Source organism: Cyclopterus lumpus, chromosome 8 (assembly GCF_009769545.1).
Source record: "Cyclopterus lumpus isolate fCycLum1 chromosome 8, fCycLum1.pri, whole genome shotgun sequence".
NCBI lineage: Eukaryota > Metazoa > Chordata > Actinopteri > Perciformes > Cyclopteridae > Cyclopterus > Cyclopterus lumpus.
In genome coordinates, this window is record NC_046973.1 from 5,940,092 (window position 1) to 5,962,145 (window position 22,054).

At 41.5% G+C, this 22,054-nt stretch overlaps 2 protein-coding genes across 3 annotated transcripts; both read left to right on the top strand.

The window, feature by feature from the left end:
- The first annotated feature begins 1,357 nt into the window (after positions 1–1,357).
- On the top strand, positions 1,358–9,822 carry hsd3b7 (hydroxy-delta-5-steroid dehydrogenase, 3 beta- and steroid delta-isomerase). Its single transcript, XM_034539801.1, has 6 exons — positions 1,358–1,548; positions 3,550–3,705; positions 6,340–6,448; positions 7,876–7,975; positions 8,352–8,514; positions 8,864–9,822. Exons 1-6 carry the CDS (start codon positions 1,401–1,403, stop codon positions 9,274–9,276), a joined length of 1,089 nt encoding a protein of 362 aa, XP_034395692.1. The 5' UTR covers positions 1,358–1,400; the 3' UTR covers positions 9,277–9,822.
- A 1,778-nt stretch (positions 9,823–11,600) lies between these two features.
- Positions 11,601–21,756, top strand: LOC117734633 (TBC1 domain family member 10A-like). Of its 2 annotated transcripts, none has more exons than XM_034538841.1 (10): positions 11,601–12,099; positions 13,147–14,187; positions 14,885–14,984; positions 15,097–15,204; positions 16,099–16,205; positions 16,876–16,990; positions 17,973–18,038; positions 18,122–18,311; positions 18,471–18,625; positions 18,781–19,698. In XM_034538841.1, exons 2-10 carry the CDS (start codon positions 13,166–13,168, stop codon positions 19,696–19,698), a joined length of 2,781 nt encoding a protein of 926 aa, XP_034394732.1. In that variant the 5' UTR covers positions 11,601–12,099; positions 13,147–13,165. The 2 variants fall into 2 exon arrangements, with proteins under 2 accessions (XP_034394732.1, XP_034394730.1); XM_034538839.1 differs by having other exon boundaries at positions 11,605–12,099; positions 13,150–14,187; positions 18,781–21,756.
- The last annotated feature ends 298 nt before the right edge of the window (positions 21,757–22,054 follow it).

A 22,054-nucleotide genomic window follows, 5' to 3' on the forward strand; every position in this document is an offset into this window, starting at 1 on the left:
ATGTTATTGTCCAATGTTGCACCACCCACCATGACAATTCTGATTCTGATTCTGATTCTGATGATATTTGGTTTACACATGTTTACATCTTAAAAAAAACTTTTTTTTCTTTTTTTTTAAGGTAAATTTACTGCAAGAGCGTTGTGTGTTTGGTCTGTTGGAGTGGGCTCCGCTGAAGCACTATACTGCAGTTTCCAGTGCATACCAACCTCATGTGCACACCCACTAATATAGGTCCTTACCACAGTGGATGTATGAATAAATCATTCTCCGCTGCTCCATGTCTACATGCACTTTCAAACTAATGTATGTAATAATGTTTAATAAATAAAGGACTAAAGTAGAGCAGTGACATGTAAGAGCGTTTGTGTTGTGTGACCATGTACCTCTTCTGAAAAAGTTCTGCAGACAATCAGAACTCCAACTTATTAGTAGCCGTTATTCATTTTCAATGTATTAATCGTAACTCCACACTTACTGACTTATTAGAAAGTGAAGAAATCCATGAGAATGTATTATTACTTCCTTTTACTATTTTTATAAAGTAAGATTTATCAAGGATTAATCCATCCAATAATGATCCAATGACTATAATTGTGTACTATAAGTAACTTATTCTATTTATTATAATTGCTAGTTGCTAGATGTGGAAGAAGTACTCAGATCTTATATTATATATATATATATATATATATATATATATTATATAATATATGAAATATGTTAATACTCCGTTACAAGTCCTACATGCAAAAATGTACTTAAGTAAAAGTAGCAATACCACAGAGAAACACAAAAGAGAATACTACAAGTAAAAGTACTGCATTCAAAATATTATTAAAATAAAAGAACAAAAGAACAAAAGTATTAGCAACAGAATATAGTTAAAGTGTGCAGAATTACTTATTTCAGAATAATATATACTATATTCCTGTATTATAATTGTGAATGTGTTCATCACTTTAATGTTGCAGCTAAAGATGTGGCTTTTAAATATTAAATATATACTACTGGGTGTACCTATAGCCTCATAATATAATAGTATATCATATTAACCAAAGCTGGCGTATAAATGTAATTTGGTAGAAAGTATATCCCTAAAGTACAAGAACCTCAAAATCGTACAGTTACTTCAGTACATGTATTTCCCCCCAGTGGCTGCGATGTATGTACTATGAATAGTTTACTTAAATTAAACCACAAAACATACTCTTTTTTTCCGAAACGTAACCGCGTATGTTTGTTGTCAGAAAAGGCCCTGAAGGCAAACGTATTTTTCAATAAAGGTTTACAAAAAAAGGGAGAAGAAAAAAGGAAGCCCGCCTCTCTCTCGCGCAGGAGATATAAAGTGCGGCTCGGTTGCAGCCTGCAGAGCTCCGAGTTCCCAGAGAGCAGCTGTCATGTCGGGTCCTGTGTATCTGCTCACCGGAGGTTGCGGCTTCCTCGGCCGGCATCTGCTGAGGGTTTTACTGGAGAAGGAGGAAGGGCTCGCGGAGATCCGGGTGTTTGACAAGCACGTCGACTTGAGCTTAAATGGACTCGGCACAGGTAAGACGACATCATTTAAAGTGGCACCTCGGAGGTGGCGAAGCTGGAGTCTCTTTCAAAGCTTGCTTCAGGCTCTCTTTCATTTAATGTCAGGCTCTATAGCTGCGTGGTTCACAGCGCATCGAAGACCGTTTCTGCTTGAAGATTGTTTTATTTCTATAAACCAAAATAGGTCCTTAGTCGATGGGCGCCATGCAACTTTTTACCAATTGCAATTGTTTGTGTTGTGATTTCAATTTCCCTCTTTTGGTCCGATAGGTTTATTACTGCGATACTGATGAACCTCCACTTGATAATAAGTCATGGACGGATTATTGAAGGGGACGACAGGGCGCAGGCTCAGGGGCCCAACAGGTTAGGGAGCCTCCCAGCCTGAGCTTCTGTTGGAAGTTACTGCTTAACATTTCTTGCTGGAAAGTCTCAAAGACGCAAAACAACCCAAAAATATGACTGCAAAATGACCAACAATGTAGCCCCTTGGCTCTTGTTCTTATGTAGGAGGGGTGGGGCCCTTGACGTGCCTGTGTCCAGGGGCCCATTGTCTCCTTATCCATCCATGAGCGTTTGATTTCCATCAGTTTTCATTAACATGAGAGGAGGTGATGGGGCGCTGACGGACGTATACTGCGTCCACATGGAAACAGCAGTAACGTAATTTCCCTCACACGCTGTGTGGTCACTGGGTCAAACTGCAGAGCTAACCTCTGGGCTGTGAATACTCACATTTCCTGTTCCCGGATACTCATGGTATAACTTGTCTGTGACGCGTCTCTTTGACGACCTATTTCTTTGTTGACTTATTTCTGTTTACTTTCTGTGTTGTGACCTGAGGTAGTTGACGTGCGCACTGCCTCTCCCATGTTTATTAGTCATGGGGATGGGGCAATCAAAATTCATTTTCTTTCTCCTCCGGTGATACTTTCAACAACGGTACGTTTTTTTTTCTTCATCAGTGAAGGGAATGGACTGAACCACAAGTGATGCCTCCTGTGCCACAGTGGAAAATGCTTTGTAGAGCTTTCATTATTTATTGTCAAAGGACCAGCTGTTGTTTATTTGGGCCCCTGACAGATCAGCTAACAGTAACACTCGTTGCACTGGAAATGAGAAGTATACTTGTGTTTTAGGTTGAAATTTGAGCTGATTTGAATCGGTGGGAGCGTCTGTAATTTAAAGACTGTAATTAGTCAAATGACAGATGCGCTCTCCAGAATGAGAGTCTAAGTTACAACAGGTTCTCTGACTCTGTGTTCAGAAGTCCATGTCGCCTCCACGAGAGCTACATGACTCGGTCTTTACTCGTTATCTGTCGGCATTTCAAGGACGGTGCATGAGAGCAAAGGTGAACCACAAGTGACCTTCATAAATGATAAGGAGACTAAGCATCGCTGCCTGAATGAAACTCATTATGAAATCCCTCAAAGAACACGTCTCAAGGTCAATTAATTCAAAATCACAAATGTACCTCCGAGGGCTTTTATAATCTGTAAACGTAAATTTTTGGAGGTAGTTCCGATGCAAGGGCCCGAGAGTCCCAGGACTCTCATCGGAACAGGAAAAGAAAAAGCAAAGGAAATATATAATAAAAACTAAACTTATAACATACCAGCATAAAGAGAATGACATTACATTGATTATTACATGATGGAAAAACAGATTTTAAATAGGTTGGTTTTGAGTACAGTTTTGAATTGATTGAACGGTGAGAACAGCAAAGCACAGACCGTTTCACCTCAGACACTTGAGGAAATTACAGCTATCTCCTCCAAATACTAAGGAGTTTCCCTCGAGCGTTTAAAATGACCGAAGACGATCCGGATAATCTGCAAATATGACACAAACAGTCTTTGATCAACATCGTGAAAAGACAATGTTCAAATGAGAGTTGAGTTTTTTTCAAACAGAGTTAATTCTTTGTCGAGCTCTTAAAACAACATCCCTGCTCCGGGATCAGATGCATCACCAAGTTTTGACGTAGTGTCTTCCTGTTCCTCCCTCCAGAGCGGACGAAGGTCGTGGTCGTCCAGGGTGACATCACCGACTACAGCAGTGTGTTGGAGGCCTCCCGGGGGGCTGACGTCATCATCCACACGGCCAGCTTGGTGGACGTTTGGCACAAAATCCCAGAGGCCGTCATCGTCTCTGTCAACGTCACAGGTGAGACTTCAAGGGAGTGGTGGCCTGAGTGATGACAAAGGGAGGAAATGCGAAACGAGCGGTTCTGATTTGTGAATGCGTTTTAACCAGAAAACGGAAACCAGTAAATGGAGGAAACTCACGCCTTCTCCTGTTTTTGAATGATTTTTCAAGGACGTGACTTCACCCAAAATGTAAAAACATGTTGGCCATAATTAAGTCGGTGAATACTGAGACAACATTGGTTGTTGTTTGGCAGGCGAGTCACCCCCCTAAGATTCAGTGTCAGGGATTATGTTCGTGGGTCGAGGCTGTAGTCAGCAGATAGACTAAACACACTTTTGTCATCCGTTTGTTGAAAGTAAGCTGAAGGCATTTTAAATAGTCTGTCCAAAATACACCGCTGTACAAATTGCTCACATCTGTCTGGCACTGAGGGTGGTACCGTCTAGATTCCTCAGGCTTAGAAATATTATTAAAATGTATTATTTCCCCTGGGTTGGTTTCATGTTAACTCCCTCTTCAGTCTCACACGCATGAACTAACTCTTCCTCCCAGAATAAGTAGGAATTGCAGGTGCAGGACACTAAACTCAGTGCAAGAGTTCATAACATTGTACAGTATTTATAATTTATTTTACTGTCGACAGTTAAAGGCTGTGATTTCTGGCCTTCAGTTTGAGTACATACCGGAGATTTTAACCCTGCTGTGAGCCAGTGTGGCCCCAGGTCTTTAAAGACCAAACCCCCCCCCAAAACAGATGGTTGCTGTACCTTGAATGTATATACTTAGCAGTTGTTTGCTGGTGGTGGAACATATATTTATACATTGTGTTTAGTAGTAAGATCAAAGAGCTGCGAGCATGGCTTATTCTTTCTCTTGTTTGTTTCTGACGACTGGACAGAAAACCTCCAGAATACACATTTATGTGTTTATTTTACTACTTAATCTATTTGCGTCTGTAGATCCTAAATTCACCGAAAGTTACCACTAGATAATGCCTCATTAGCATGTTTATATTATAGTATGGTGATATCTACGTATCAGGTCTTGGCATAATCTGCTTCAAATAACAAGTTAAAGTGTAAAACATTTGTTCTCAATTATTAAACATATTAGTGCAGTCTTATCAGGACTTGTTTTTGATTCTCTGCAGAACTGGACAATATGTAACTGCAGCCTGTGGACTGTCCTCTTTGCTCATACTTTAGTTAGTTAGTTACTCATACATGTTAGTTTAGGCGCCTCTGTTACAAACATTTCACATTAACTTAAGTCCTCCTCAAGAAAGCATTTGATGCCCTATTTTTATTTATACGTGCTCCCTCTGGGCGACATAATTAGTCACCATAATGTCAAATATCACCGGTGTGGCACACAACTATATATCTTCGTTTCGCTAGCGAGACCCAGTTCTTTGAATGCTCTTTTTTTTATTGTCTCACTGATGTCAACATTTGGATGAGTGATATTTCTTTTAAAAGAAATGAGCAGGAAACTGAAGTTCTACCCGTGGACAGAAAGTTTGAGACTTCAGTTACTGTTTGCTATCCTCTCCAGGCAAATTGAAATGTAACTAACTATTTATTTTGGACTCGGATGTTGATTTTATTATTTTTAACAAGGTCTCAAAAACATATTTCTTGTGGAACATTACATTAATCCAAAGCGACTTACAATTATGTTACATTCATACACTGTAGACACAGTACAGGGAAAAATTCAGGGTTGAGTGTCTTGCTCAAGGACACATCGACTAGGGTGAGGATTGAACTGGCAACCCCCTGATTGAAAGACGGACCTGCTAACCACTGACCCACAGTCGCCTATCGTCTCCAAAACTAGACTATTTTTAACTGAACGATGCTGAAATGCTGTCACTTAGAGATTTGTAACTCTTTTTTTTAACTGGTCTTTCTAAAACTTATTTTCATCCAAAATGATCGAATTCTTGAATTGCAGTTAATTCAGAACGCAGCGGCCAGAGTTTTGACCAATACAAAAACTAGAGATCCTGCCTCGCCCTCGCCAACCAATCAAGTTTCAGATCATATCCTTGTCTGTCCAAGATTTCATCACTTCATCATTTTATCCTGTTGTGAGGCTGCGTTCTGGTTTATGGCCCGAAACTGTTTATCTCTGTTTTTCTCTCACCATTGCTATTGATCCTTATTGTCTGTTTTTTGTGAAGCACTTTAGGCTGCATCCTTGCTTTGAAATGTGCTTTTCAAATAAAGTTGTTATTATTATTATTTATTATTATTATTATTATGTCCCATGTTGAACTTTGTGGAAAACTGGAAAGACCATAAAAGTATTTCCTCCTCTTTGCAACAGCCGTATTTCTTTCTATCACCGGTCCACTTTTCCATAATTGAGACCAGGTTTGAGAAAAACATGTTTTCTTCTTCTATCAGCTAAACGGAACACATGTGGCTCTCTTGTTTGCATTAATACCCTGTTGATCTTTTCCTTATGGGTCCAATTATACTCATCCTGTTTTGGATGAATTGGAACTTTTGATTTTGATCAATGCAGGCGCACTGAACACATCCAACTGTGTCAAAGTCATTCATGTGGCTTTTGTTATTTAGTGCTCCGTCCAACCGCTGTATCCTCCATCTCTTAGATGACTAATGTGTTCCCTCTGCTCAGGAACGGAAAACGTGATCAACGCCTGTGTGGAGTGTGGCATCCAGTGCCTGGTCTACACCAGCAGCATGGAAGTGATCGGTCCCAACGTGGAAGGAGACTCCTTCATCAGGTGAAACTCAAACTGATGTCATTCTGGTTTTGCATGTCTCTGTTCAGTTGTGTTCTCCTCACCGAGTTACACTCCGAAATGCTTTGACAGTTGGGCTTCTGTGGTCACTATCTTGTCGTCTTTTTTTCTTATGAATGCAACATCATGGAAAACACAAAGGCCTGTTCAGAAAAGATATGATCAGGTTGAAAAGTACACAACAGACAGTATCCAGCGCCCTCGTATCATCAAGGGGCGTTCAAAGACTCGCTCATTTGCTCACCTCTGTAATGTTTTCATTCAGACCTGGTCTGGTATGTCAGACATGTGTTGCCTCATGCTGCCAGAAATATGTCTGCAACTTCAACTTTAAAACCCGCTTGTCATGCTATTATGTATTATGTAAAAATAGGTCTCCAAGAAAGTCTATTTCCTCAATTTATTTAAAAACTGGTGGAATCTGACTTAAAGTTGAAGATACTTGTAGTTTAAAGACATTCTGATCGAGTAGTACAGTTTTAGGTGATTTTAAAGGTGTATTTGGACTAGAGTGGCTTTATTTCCGCTATTTTAAACAAATGTCGTAATTTGAAAGTCAATGATATGATAAAACACATTCAGACTATACGCAGCCTATTAAACACAAAAGGCTACACCACTGTCCTGCTAAACCTCAGAAATATTAGAGGTTCTTTGTATACATAAAGTGAAATAAACATTCTAGTGGAGCTTCTGAACAGGCAGCAGTCGGTGTTATGACGGAGAAGGACACGCAGAGGTTTTATTCTGAGCTGAGGGTGACTTGATGCTGTGTGATATTTGAATGTAACTTCAGATTATCCTAAACAACAAACTGATTTACATCCAACCAGGATTAAGAGTCTGACACACATAAACCTTCAATACTGAATCAATGGGGATGCTGGACCAGTTTCCTTTTACCTCAGGGTGAACAAACTCAGTTTTCATTATAGCTGCTTTCTGAAACAGCCATGTGGGTGTGAGTCAGAGCTGCCTGATTACGTGAGTGTCTTCAGGCATGTCTGTTTTCTAAAGGTAGAGGGAGTGGAGTGAGAGAGGTTAAAACATCAAGGAATTCTTTGAAAGATGGTAATGGTATGTTAAATCAAAAATATCCATGATTATTAGTAATTGGAACAAAATGTACAACAGTATGAAGAGTAAAAAAATGTGGAAGGAAATAAATAAACACTTTTGGTGGCAACCGGCGCGTACGTGCGTCATTTTGTCAATGTGAAAGAATGAACCTTGGTCTTCTTTTGGCTCTGCCACTTTTTTTTCTCCATTTCCTTCACTCTGTTCCCCTCTGTCTGAGGCGTCAGATAAAAAACATTCCTCCTACTTATGGAAAGGCAAGGTCAAGAAACCACTACCTTCTTGCTTTCTCCCGAGTCTCCTCTGACTGTTTAACTCTTTCTCTGCTGCAGGGGCAATGAAGACACACCATACAGAGTGAAACACACGATGGCCTATCCTCTGAGCAAGGCAAAGGCAGAGAAGATTGTACTTGAAGCTAATGGCACCAAGGTATACCAATGTTTAACAGTGCTCTGGTTATGGGTGTTTTTATTGAGCCAGACTTATTCAAAGCACATTTTACCAGTAAATGTTGAAATGAATATAAACTCATAATGATGCAAATGCAAAATAGAAAGACTATGTATTTCCATCCAGATTGTGGATTCATGTTTATTATTCAATATTAGCTTTTATAATGCATTACATTATTTGCCACAACATGCTCGATCATCCCCTTGTGGTTTTGCTGTGGTGTAACTCCTGCGTTTTACAATCAAATTCCACAGAAATGTCCCCCTTTTTGACCGCTCTGTATGTTTTATTTTCTCGCCGTGCCTCATGTCTGATTTCCCAACAACGGATCTTGGTTTTTCCTCCTCTCCAGGTGAAGGGTGGAAAGTGTTTATACACATGCTCTCTGAGGCCGACGGGAATCTATGGCGAGGGGCACCAGCTAATTAAAGATTTCTACAAGCAGGCTGAAGAAAGGGGAGGCTTGGTCGTCGAGGGTGTCCCAAAGGATGCTGAACATGGGCGGGTCTATGCAGGTAAGATTACTGTTTTGTGAGTTATAATCACAACTTTAAAGACGAGATTTTGAAGCAAAATTCTCCCTATGGCCCTAAAAGGGTTTCATTTTCTCTAAAATGTGAACTTGCCTAATTGGGTATTTCTTCCTTCATAAATGATATGGTCGTGACAGGAATCATCCTTCAGACGCTCTACTTTACGTCCTAATGAAAAGTTATTATAGTTCTATCTCTCAGCCTTGAATTAATTCAAGTTCCAAAGAGGCCATGTTTTTTTTAAATTAAATATTAAACGAGGAATCATTCTTCAAACCGTCACTTCTTCCATCATGCGCTCTGGTATTCACCCACTTGTTTGCGTTTCTAGGCAATGTGGCCTGGATGCATGTACTTGCAGCCCGAGCCTTGAGAGATCGCCCACAGACAGTTGGAGGTGAAGCTTTCTTCTGCTACGATGACTCTCCCTACAAGAACTATGAGGATTTCAACATGCAGTTCCTCGCCACATTTAACTTCAGAAGGGTGCGCATACCCTCACTGGTGCTCTGGTTCATGGCCATGTTTAATGACCTGGTCCGCTGGATAATTAGCCCCTTTTACAACTACACGCCGTTGCTGAACAGTTACACTTTGGCCGTGGCTTCTACCTCCTTCACCGTCAGCTCGGATAAAGCCCAGCGCCACTTCCAGTACCGTCCCCTGTACGACTGGGACCAGTGTCGCACCCGCACACAGAAATGGGTTGACACGCTTCCTCTGGATAACCCCAAAGAGTCTTGATGTGACGACAACACACTTTAGAAGCTGCCACGTAGACATGCAGGGCTCCAGAAGTACACTGTTAATAAGTAAACTGCAATAAAAGCTAACTGTATTTACGGTATATAACATATTTAATTTCATTGTTAAGTCCAGCAGCTTAGTTATAATTAAACTATAATTAAAGCATTTGTTCCGAATAAGCACACACATTAATAGCCTTGTTAAAGAACATATGATTCATTATTTAATTCCATTGGATTCAGTTCATTTTAGTTTACCGGCTACAACCACCAACCAGGAACTATGCTTTCTGTGGAAAATGTGATTGTTCATCAGATTGTTAACAAGAGTAATAATGACAAATGTAAACACAATTTACAAGCATTTACTGGACTTTATGTAGATGTTAGACCTGTATTTTCGTAATATATTATTGATGGCAATGTTTTACGTTGCATAATTTAAAGACTGTTTTTATAATGACATTGTTGATGACATTTTCATGTTTACTTTCTTTCATTTAGTTTAATTTTTGAATAAAATACAAATATTTAATATATTCCACATGGTTTTGCTGTTTATGGTTTTGCACTTGATTCACATTACAGGGAGTGGTTGTATTTCAATAACTGATCATTTAGTAATTATTTGATCACAATGTGCGGCGTACGTCATGGCAGTTTGTACAGTCGGGAGACCTGATACGTGATCTGAAATCAATTTGTTTGCTTACCAATTACATATGGTTACTGGGAGTTCACTTCCTCTGGATTTCCATGGAGACCATGAACTTTGTTTACACACAGTGCAAATAGCTCAGTCTTCCATTCCACTCTTGTGGAAACTTGTTGTCAGATTCAGACAACCAGCTGGATGGCATTATATTGTATGAGTAAGACAAAGTGTATATAGGAGTTCCCTTGTTCAATTCCTGGTGTCCCCCCCATTGTTGTTGTTTTTTTTTTACCATGACAATCCTTACAACAATCGCATGCCTGCTAGGGTGAAAAAGAAAGCAGAGAAATGACTCACAATCCCCACACGCAAACTATGATGGCCTCCCCAAACAAAACAGTTTAAATGATCTTTGATTTGTCTGCTAACATAGGCCTACAGCCTAATGTTGTTAAATAAGTTTGGGGATAAGAATCCCTGTGCATGGTGTATGTTAAACATGTTTTGGTGGCTCATCAGAACCTTAATTTGAAGGATTACTTGAACTTAAATGGGATTGCGCCATCTACTGGTGCTATAAAAGTATACCCGTATAGTGAAGCACAAAGACGACACTGATAATGTAATGCCTTTTATTTACCTTTACCTTTTTTCATTTGGGAAATGTATGTTTCTTTTTTTTTAACTCCTTGGTTAATAATTTCTTCAAAAACGTATAAGATAATCCTTTTTTAGTCCTGCAGTGGGGACATTTATGGGATCACAGCAGCATAGGGTAAAGTGCAAACAAGACAAAAAGAAACGAGATCAAAACAAGTATTAGAAATAAGCAATTTTCAGTTCAATTGCCTCAGAGGGCTTTACAATCTGTACACATACGACATCCCTGTCCCAGGACCTCACATCAGATCAGGAAAAACTCCCCCAAAATAACCTTTCACAGGTAAAAAAAGGGAAGAAACCTTCAGGAGAGCAACAGAGGAGGATCCCTCTCCCCGGATAGACAGATGCAATAGATGTCATGTGTACAGAATGAACAGTGTTACAGAGTTACATAAACAAATTACATGAATATGACAATATACCAATATAACATATACAAATCACAATATACTTTAAGGTAAAATGACTCACTATGCAGAAGGACCAATTTCAGAATAATATAATATATAGATATAGATAGATATCATTGGAATTCAATTAGTAATCCATTTACTCATCCATACAATTAATGTTTTAAACTCACAAACCTGAATCTGCGAGGTAGCTAGCAACTACACTTCAGTTTAGTTGCAATACTAAATATAGTTAACAAATGAATACTTATATGTTTTACATATAATCTGGCAGTATATACGTACATTTGTCAGATAAGACCAATTACTCCACAACAGTTTGGCCTATCTGATAGCTTTAAGTAGGCCAAACTGTTGTGGAGTGAGTACATTTCCATCTGAAATGTAGTGGGGTATGCATACAAAATAAATAGTCAGTAAAATAAAGTTTAAGCAAACAAACTCAAAATTGTTCTTAAGCACAGCACTTGAGTAAAAGTACTATGTTACTTTCTACCGCTGTGTGTCATGCTTAACGCATCGTTTGTGTACAATAGCATATATTTTTGCTGTAGAAGGGTGGCTCCTGTGCTGGTGCGTGCGTGTGCACGAGGACATTGACGAGAACACGCACGTAGCTGTCAGTAGGAAATGCAGGCTGCTGGTGTTGGACTTACCCCGACCGCTGTGCTTGGATACATTAAACAAAGAAAGTCAATTTAGTTTCAGAATGAAAACTATTATTTCGAAGCTCGCTTGCATTTGGCGAGAATCGTCTCAGCAAAATGTTTAAATGAGGCAACCGAAACAATCTGCCAGCTAGCTAACAGAACACTATCGGCGCTAATGCTAATAGGTACATTAAGCTAACTTAGGTTAGCTGGTAACTTAGCCAGCAAAGCTCGCCGATTTCAAGCTCGCCTGCGCTTCCAGGTCCTCGCCCCCGTTCAGCGGGTTCCTGCCGTGGTCTTCATCTTTTTTTTCCTCGTTACTTCATTTCACTGAGGAGGAGGTTGCGGAACCGGAGCAGTGGCGGGGGGAGCGTACGGATAGGAACGACCCCCCCCCTGGACGTCCAGGCGGACAGATCACAGTGACACGCCGGTTGTGGGTGAGTTGAGCAGCCGAGCCGAAGTTGTTGTTGACCGGGGCAGCGGGGTGGACAAGGCCGTGGACGCTGTTCGCCCAGGGCCTGGCAGCAGTCGGGGAGGGAGGGAGGGAGGGTGTTGACCATTAGCTAGCTATTAGTAAACCACATTGCTCTTGTATGCTGAATCGGGAAGTTGACTCGCTTCGAGAAAGGCCTGTCGAGAGGATATGACAACAAAGTGGCTGGTGTTATAAGCTGCCACCGTGAAACCAGTAACGTTAGCTGTCAGGAGCCATTAACCTGCTTCTTCAGCAAAACACTGGATCACTGTTTTGTCGGCAGGTGCTTTGTTGATGACGTTAAATGTCAGTTCACCGTTATTTCTGGAGAAGAAACGCATAATCGGGAATGTATTTCTGTCACCATGAAGAGCCCGCTGAAAAAGTAAAATAGTGTTAAAGCGGGATGTTATGGTTGGAAGCGGGTTTTTTCTGGTGTGATGTCTGCTAAGTTTTGAGTTGAATGCTTTCGTGTTTATCTAAGATACAGCTGCTGATGTAAACTATTGTAAAGTAATTTGACTGTATGATTTCGGCTTCTGCATAGTAAAAGAGGAACTTTTTTTTGGGATACATTTATTGCTGCAAACATGATTATTTGCAGAAATAATACATCAAAAACATCACATTTGAAGTTAAACGTAAAACCCAATTACGTCTGAAAGTGGATAGTTAGGAGACCTGTGTATGTCTGAATGTTCATGATTTCAAAGTATGGTCCACTTATTTTGCTGCTTCTCTGATTGTATTCTCTGTTCTAATTTTAAGAAGAGGAACTATGTGCTGATGCTTCAGAGAAAATGGCTCGTAGTCAGATTTTCATAAACACTTTTGTCATCTGATGCATCAAGCGCTAACTGTTAGAAGGTTCCCAGGGTCATGTCATGACTTGCTGATTTGCAATAAAATAAATTGTTCATTGTTCAAATTGTTTATTTATTAACTCAACTGATGGCTGCTCTCTAGCAAAAGAAAACGTACATGTATAATTTTCTCTCTATTTGTAAAGTAGAGATCAGAGTGGAATCATGGCCGAACTCTTCATACTATCCCCATCAACCCCTGCGTTGGGTGAACCTCATGCAGTTCCATCCATGCCTCCATCCTCATCGGCACACCCTGCTACCAACAGCCTTGCTCCAGAGTCTGCCAGGGAGACGTCCACACCTAAGTCTTCCCTCTACAATGACAAAGCTTTGACTGGAAACCCTCCTGCAGCACAATCAGAGAGCTCATCCATTACTCCCCACCCATCCCTGAGTCCTCTAAAACTCACTGCTGAGACCCCCCTCACATTATTGGTACACAAGGCTGCTCCACAAACAGAGGACTCAGGAGGAAAAGTTGCAGAGACTGGAGCTAATGTTATTAAGCAGCAAACGATGATCTGTGACTCACCAGCTGTAGAGCCCTTTAATACTGAAAATGAAACCCCAGCACTGTCAAGTGAGCCATCAGCTCAGAGTGAGGTGCAACAGGCACCCTCCTTTCCTGATCTCGATCCTGGTCCTAATCTCTACCCCAATGTGCATGTCACACACAATCCAAATCCTGTCATGGATGACGGTCAATTTACAGCAGGCCACCCCCCCGAACCCCGAATCGCTTCCATTCCCATGCCTGCTCCCACAGAATCCGCCGATACGGCAGCATCATCAACAGCCGAAGAGGAGAAACCTCAGCCACTTCAACAAGCACAAAACCCTCAAAGTCAGCCTCCTCCAGTCTCTCCAAAGCCTGACACTCCCAGTGAAGCAATGAAAGCAGAACTGCCCAGCACTCCCACAAGAGCCGAACACCCCAGCCCGACTGTTCCACTGATCCAAGAGCCAGCCTCTGCCTTCCCGCTGCCCAACCCCAAACCCCGGCCGGCCCCTGACACCCTCAGCTACCTAGAGTCAGCCAGCCTGATGTCGGGGACATTGGAGTCTCTATCTGGGCTGGGAGAGGACGGCAGCTCTGTGGGCTCAGACTCAGAGGTCAATGGCATGTCTGTCAGACGCATTGATAAATATGGCTTCCTAGGTGGGAATCAGTACAGTGAAACAGGGTGAGTATTATGCCTTTACCTAATGACGCCCCCGTCCACTGTGCAAACTATTAGTCATTATGTCTTAGGTCTGAGATATTCTGAAATTAGAGACGACTATTCATTATGGCTTTTAGGTTGCATGTAGACATTACACTATTTTCAATATGAGACATTATTAGATTATGGCTACAGAATTGGTTTACACAGATACATGTACATCCTGCCTATCTTCCTTTTAATTGGTCACTTTGCTTTAACCAAACCTCTCATTCCGTCATTCTGTCTTCTTCTCTGCTGCTCTAAACATATCTGTTCATCCTTTATCTACCCTTGGTCTGACTCAGATAATGCTGAGAGCATTTTTGTGACTCAATACGTACTGACTGTGTGTCTCTGGCATCACCTCTAACGCCCATCCTCTCTTCCTCTCTTCCCTGTCATATTTGCTTCTACTTTTATGAAAAGCTAATTGGTCTTCCGCTGTTGAATAATTAAAATAATATTGATTTACCGTCACTAGTAGAAGTGCATTCTGGGCAATGTTGTTCTTTATCTGAGCAATTAATTGTAAGAGTGTGAGGTAATTCCTTTATGCATCTAGATTAGAATCACAAATGTTGAAACATATCGTAGTGCAACATGTAGAGAAAGCTGTGAAAAGAAAAAGAGTTCCCAGTTCAGTGACGGAGTCATTTTGTATTTCTCATTATTACAGTGAGAAGGAAGTTCGAGTTGAAGTCGCCAGACAAAGGGAGGTAAAATGGCTTGATATGTTCTGCAACTGGGATAAATGGATCAAACATCGCTTCCAGAAGGTACGCATCAGCCTTTGTAGTATACAGTGTATACAGTACTTGTATACTTGAAATGGTTATACTTGATGTAATGCCGGAGCTGATGCCATGGGTGTCTTTTTGTGCGTTAAAGGTGAAGTTGCGCTGCAGGAAGGGGATTCCATCTTCTCTCAGAGCCAAAGCCTGGCAGCTGCTGTCAAACAGCCAAGAGCTCCTGGATGCCAACCCTGGAAAATTTGAGGTATCACTGGTACCAATGTGGTCTTTTTTTTTCTTTTTTTTTCAGGTTTCTTTTTAATAACATTTTAAAATGTTACACATAGGGTAATGGTATAACAAAAAACATGAGGTCAAAGATGCTGTCATCAAATCCAATCGTACAGTTAATTATGCATGGATTCAGGCCTCCGGCATCTAACTATAATTAATGAACTTTGATTGACTTCACACTGCCGGGTGTATTGCTTTGGACTCGAGCATGTGCTGTCAGTGCGATCTGTTAACGTTCTTCATACTTGCAGCTGTGGTGATCTTCAGGACTTTGATATCTCTTTACACAAACCTCTTGTTACATCTCCAATGGTTACCACATTGTCACACTAATAGCTCACATTCAATTATCATAGTCCTGAAAGTGCATCCACAAATGCACTTACATGGAAATATGAACATTTAGTTTGATTTTCTATTATTCTGCTCTCTTAATCCCTGCACTTGTCTCTCTCTCTCTTTGTATACAGTTGATTTAAGGTGGGTTGAGAATATTACAGTATTTATGTTGAGTAACTGGCTCAAAGTGGGGACACTTGTAATAGGACTTTGTGGCTCAGCAGGGTAATTTCAGCTCCGGGGGTTACAAAAAGGCGCAGGCGTAGACCTAGCGAACTGTAAGCCTCTTATCGGGACCGGTAATCCTGCTTGCCCGTCCTGCATGTCCACGTGGGAGGGGGATCTGGCCTCGGCTGGGTCTGGGTCCCAGCAGTTGGCCTAGTATTGTTTGTGTTGTCTGACTCTCAAATGTGTTTTCATACAGGATTTTGCTGTGTAATCCACATTCATGGCTAATTTGGAAACTGATTGTATGAGATAATGAGAATTGTTTAGAAAACGTGTCTATTTCTTTATTTTACTGCAGGAGCTGGAGAGAGAGCCAGGAGAAGCTAAATGGCTGGACATTATAGAGAAAGATCTCCACAGACAGTTTCCCTTCCATGAGATGTTTGCTGCTCGTGGTGGCCACGGGTAAAAAAAATAATTAAAAAAAACGCACACACCCTGAGACTTTTTACATCCGAATAAATGCACATGATTGACAAGAGGAAAGCCTGCACACGGACTGCAATCTTAAAGTAATATCTGCACTAGCAGTGTTTGATCCTTGAGTAAAAACAATTGTGTTAATTAGAAGCAAATGATAGTTGAATAATTACAATTAAAATGTGACAATGACATACAGAAAATTATACCAATAAAGGGTACTGAAAATGAGAAAAATAAATGAAAAGTATGAAATCACAAGTCAGGATAGGATAAGCAATTTATATTTTCCGATACTTTTGTCTGCAGTTTTTCTTCACCCAGATTTCTGTTTGTTTGAATTGAATTGTTCCTCTCATGAGTCAACGAAAATGTACAATTTATTATTATTAATTTAATTGATATCTTTGTATTATTTGTTACATTTAGTTTTTACAAATTTAGGAAAGCATTGTTTAAGTCAAGCCTGATGTTGCATGACACATAAGAAGAGCAAAGAAGTGATCCAGTCACCTCCACATAGGGAGGCAGACAGCTTATACCCTTTGATAGCAATACCGACAATACCCAAAGCCCAGGTACCGATATCGGTATCGGGACTAAAAAAAGTCAGATTGGGTCCTCCCTAATATGTAGTATTTTCTTCTTCCTGCAGGCAACAAGACCTGTTCCGGATACTGAAGGCCTACACCATTTACCGGCCTGACGAGGGCTACTGCCAGGCCCAGGCTCCTGTGGCTGCAGTGCTGCTCATGCATATGCCTGCTGAGGTGAGGGGCTGAGCCATCAAGGGGACAGGTTCTCTCTGTGGTGAAGTGGAAAGGTGTCTTAGGTGTCAGGTTACTTTACAAAGTGTCACAAATACGCGGGCCGATTTGGAGTAAATGGACCTTACAGTTTACTTTTGTGTTACTGGATCCCTAAAGGCCTCCATACACGATTGCAATCACACAAGACTGTATCGTAAGTCAAATACCCACTGCATGATTTTACTAGATTCCAGACCAGTGGGCTCTCAGGAAGACAAGTTAACATCAGCACGGTGCAGTTTGTTTTTCAGTAGCGATGCTTAATCAGTTATCACGTTATGTTTTTGTTTTAAAGCGGGAGTGCTCTTCCTGTTTATCCCTTTTTGCTGGAAACATTAATTGAGAGAGAGTGGGCGTGCGAGAAAACGAAACAAAGCACTAAATTAAAAATAGCAGCAGAGAGCAGAGTGGTGATGCTGCTGAGACGTCACTGACCAGACTGAGACAATCGACAGGGTATCCTGCAAATATCTGTGCTACAGACGGGACTCGAGTTACATTTGCTTTGCTCAGTCGACATGTTTACAGCAAGGTGACCACACAGTCCTGCCTAATCCAACAGTTTGAAACCTGAGTTCATTCAGTCCCTGATATAAATGGACGTCTGTGTGAGGGTGTTTTGATCTGATGTGGTGATACTGAAGTAGCTGGGTGTTTTTTACTTTTCTAATGACATTTGGACAGTTGCTTTTTGCTGGAGTGTGTCTACTGAAAGTTTTCTCACTGTTTCTCACAGTTTTCTTTTTAGGACAAAATAGAATATATATATATATATATTTCATACATAACTATATATATTCCAGAAGAAGGAAGCATCAGAAGATTTAGTAAATTATTAATGTTAAAATTGTTCTATTTTCAAAAAAGGAAAGAAAAGTGGGAGTTACAGTTATCGGTGCAATTATAACTTTTAACTGTTGTACTTTGGTTTCTGGTTTTACAGCAAGCTTTTTGGTGCCTCGTCCAGATATGCGAGAAGTATCTTCCCGGCTACTACAGCGCTGGACTGGTGAGTGCAAGAACCATCTCTTTTGTCAGAACATCCTGTCAGTTTCCTCAGCTTTATTGACGCAATAATTTCTGTCTACTCAGGAGGCGATCCAGCTGGATGGTGAGATCTTCTTCTCCCTGTTGCGGCGTACGTGTCCAATGGCGTACCGTCATCTTAAGAAGTTCAAGATTGACCCGATTCTCTACATGACTGAGTGGTTCATGTGCATCTTCTCACGCACCTTGCCATGGGCCAGTGTTCTGCGTGTGTGGGACATGTTCTTCTGTGAAGGTATCAGTCATATCCATATGAGCCAGCTGCTGTCTGTTTATAGGTTACCTAAGCTACCTACATATACCTCTTGTTGGTGATGAATTCTAAGAATTTGGATCAATACTTGCTTGAGTAGAAACGTTTCTGCTGAAACCTGACGTAAGTCTTTGGTTGTAGGGGTGAAGATAGTGTTTCGTGTGGGACTGGTGCTACTGAAACAGATACTCGGCTCTGTGGATAAACTGCGGGAACTACAGGGCATGTATGAAACCATGGAGCGTCTTAGGAACATTTCACCCGATGCTATCAGAGAGGAAATATTGGTACAGGAGGTGGGTGTCTTTCTCTTCTCGTCTCAGCGCATGTACATAAACAAAACCTGCTTCTGTTTTTACTCAGCAACACGAGTTCTGAGTCACTTTGTCCTGTAGTGGCCAGTCTAGTAATCATCACTTCCTCTGTCTGTCTCGTCTGATGTGTCGTCCAGATTATCATTCTCCCGGTGACGGAGTCGCTCATAGAGAGGGAGTGCAACGTCCAGGTGAGGAAGTGGAGGGAATCCAGAGGGGAGCTGACACACCAGCCGGCCCGCCGCCTCCACGGTACGAGGGCCATCTTCGACTACAAACGCCGCGCTGCCTCCATCAGCTCCGGCGGCAGCTTCTCCTTCCTGGGAAGCTCGATCCCGGCGCCAGGACCCCTCAGGGCCTCCTCCAGCCTCCTCTCACTCCCTGGCTTCCGCAGGTCCAAGGCTCCCTTCCACTCTCAAACCAAGAAGGGCTCCTTCTCGGGGCCCTCAGGGATGCAGGGCCTGACGCATCAGTCGCCAAGCCCGGATCGAGGCCCCAGTAGTAAACCACCTATTCCTCCAGGGGCCGTTCAGAGAGCACCGGTACCCCACATTCGGAGCCCCTTAGTCAGAGGTGCATCTGGTTCATCATGTGGTCCTGCTCAGGCCTCAGAAGTCACCCCAGCACAGGGCCAGCCTGCTGCTTCGGCCCCAACACAAAGCGCAGCACCACCGCCGCCCAGCACTCTAGCCCCCTCCCCGAAGATCGTCTCTGAGCAAATCACTCCCACCATCCCCTCTCCGACGGCAAACAACTCCCCTCTTCCGCCAATTGCCGATTCAAGAAAAGAAGCGGTGCCGGCGGCTGACGTCGCAACTGGAGAGGAAGAGGTGAAGAAGAAGAAGAAGAGCAAAGACGTCAAGAAGAAGGAAAGGGAAGACGAGAAGAAAAGAATGAAGGAAAAGAAAGACAAGGACAAGGCAGAAAAAGAGAGGCTCAGGAAGGATAAAGAGAGGCTAGAAAAAGAGAAGAAGAAAGGGGGGAAGAAAAAGGACAAAGGGGGAGGAGACGTCGAGGACAAGAATGGAGCTGCAGCAGCAAGAGATTCGGCCTAGTTCCCTCACTCGTCATTCCAGGACAATGAGAAGGGACGCTGAACAACAAAAGAGGTCAGGGGAACAAAAGACCCGACACGCAGAGAGTGATTAATATAAATAAAACGGGGTGGCTTCCTAACGCGTCATTTCAAAAACCTAATGTAGTCCCAGGACTATGGTGGAGAAAACTGGATCATAGTTTTAATAGCACCCAGAGAGGCTTTTTGGCCCCTCGCTTAATGCTTTATTTTTCACCAAGTTTTAGTAAGATGGGACACATTTTCCTTTTTTCAACTGGAGCATAGGCTGTACATTACAGATTACAGTCTTTATTTCTATTAGTTTTTTTTATTTTGAAATTATTTGTTGTTTTTTATTTTAACGGATTGCAGTGTTTAGAGAAACATTGACTCAAAAGATTGAACTGAAGGTTTGCAGAAATAGTTCTGGTGCCATAGAGTATGTAAATATGAAGTCTAACTACAGCACATAGGATCCTGTTAGCGCTCCACGTGCCCCATCATTTCTTCTCCGTGGAACTTGTTATCTGGATGCCTGCGACAAAAAGAAAAGAAAACCATTTGAAGTCGTCTCAAACACAGGCACTGAAGGCAGAAATGCTAGTAATGTTGTTGAGGATGTATTTATTGTCATGTTAAATGTTGTGAGTGAGTGTGTGCCTTAGTAGTGTAGTGACATGTGTTACTGTTCAGTGTGTGGCCTCCCTGTTTTCAGTCTCCCTCTGGCTGCTTTTTTCTTTCTTTCTATCCCTGAGTGGTTTTCCCCAAATTCTTCTTGCAGTGGAATAAATCTAAAGGGGGAAATGGAGCGATGTACAAAAGCGTAAAGAGGGAGAACATTAAGAATACAACCAGGCACCATAAAGTGTACGGGTGTTTTATTTTTTTTGTCTCTGACAAAAGAAAACACAGGGAGAATTTTCTTGTTTTTATTTCAATTTGTGTGTCTGAGGTCGATTATTTTTTTTGTGCATACAAAGCAGGTGCAACAATAATTGATAAGCTGGTTGCGTGAAAAAAACTCGCAATACCGAGCACCAGCAGTGACTGCGCACGAGTCCTGCAGACCAAATCTGTAAAATGAATATTATTTTGCTTTTGACTACTTATTTAGCCAAATTTCAGCATGGGTAATAACTTGAGTTCATTAACCGATTAGAATGTGATTTCAAGTATCTAAAAGAGAATGAAGGAAGATTTTTGCACTTGTGATTTGGTCTCAAAGTACCACTGAACTCGACCTCCCCGTTAGTGTCGGGACGTAGAAAAGGAGTCTCAGTCGTGTGAAATCTGCCTCGAGGACCTATAGGAAGCCACTGGACTGGAGGTGCCAGGTGTGCCAATGTAGCATTAACCTCTGATCTTTGACCTTCGGGCTCTGGTGTATTTATGTACAAAGTGGTTAATTTAATCAAATATAGTATATTATGAATTATTATTATTATTATTATTATTATTTTCCATCCGACTATTTTTCTATGTAAGAGACGCCTGGTTGACTGGAACGATGGCCGACTACACGCACTGTAGTCGCAGGGGGATCATCTTAAGTGTTTTATTTTTCATTTATTTTATTTTCACGCCAAGTCCTCTGCTTCTACACAACAAAACTCGATGCATGTCTTTGCTTTTATTTAACTTTACTGTCACTGTTGGTTAGGTCAACGTAAGGTTCACGAGTCTCCAGTTAACTGAAGGGCAGTATTAAACAGACTTGAGTAGAAAGACGGGCCTCCGACAGAACAAAAAGGCCAGATGACGGGTTCAGACCGATTTTTTGGTAGTTGAAGGTCTTAATCGTACTGTATAATATACTAAGAAGTGATTTATGAGTTTTGAATAGTTCTTTAATTCGAGATCTTGAGTATGTCTGTCTCACCAAGTTGTGTCGTAACATTCAAGATGACTTATGGACTAACTCCCTAACTATTTACACTCAGTGTTCTGTACTGTAACATATTTATGCACACATTAAACTGCACTAAACCCCATCAGTATATGATGAATAGTGCCGGTTAGTTAGTGTAAAACCATTTGATGGCAAAAAAAAAAAAAACAATGACGCTCTTTAACTGTACTGTTTTTGTAGTTAAGGATTAGACGGACTTTAGTGTAATTGTAGCCAACATGTGTCCTGCATTCTCATCGTTTTTCACTTATTTGCGGTCCTTACAAGGCCGTCATTTAGATATACAAACACCACGCGCTCCCTCCCTCCCTTTCTTTTGACGCCGGTGCATTCATAGGCACAGATTAATGTAGCGTCAGTGAGGATAACCTGAACACATCTATGCAAACCCGCCTCCTGCACGACTGTTGCTGGCGTGCGGAGACAGCAGCACTGACTTCCCCTC

Excerpts from the sequence above, each read along its gene's own strand:
- hsd3b7 (XM_034539801.1), top strand. The coding sequence starts at position 1,401 with ATGTCGGGTCCTGTGTATCTGCTCACCGGAGGTTGCGGCTTCCTCGGC. Across the intron at positions 3,706-6,339 it reads CGTCTCTGTCAACGTCACAG|GAACGGAAAACGTGATCAAC; the intron begins GTGAGACTTCAA and ends CCCTCTGCTCAG. Across the intron at positions 6,449-7,875 it reads GAAGGAGACTCCTTCATCAG|GGGCAATGAAGACACACCAT; the intron begins GTGAAACTCAAA and ends TCTCTGCTGCAG.
- LOC117734633 (XM_034538841.1), top strand. The coding sequence starts at position 13,166 with ATGGCCGAACTCTTCATACTATCCCCATCAACCCCTGCGTTGGGTGAA. Across the intron at positions 16,206-16,875 it reads GCTGCTCGTGGTGGCCACGG|GCAACAAGACCTGTTCCGGA; the intron begins GTAAAAAAAATA and ends TTCTTCCTGCAG. Across the intron at positions 18,312-18,470 it reads GGACATGTTCTTCTGTGAAG|GGGTGAAGATAGTGTTTCGT; the intron begins GTATCAGTCATA and ends CTTTGGTTGTAG.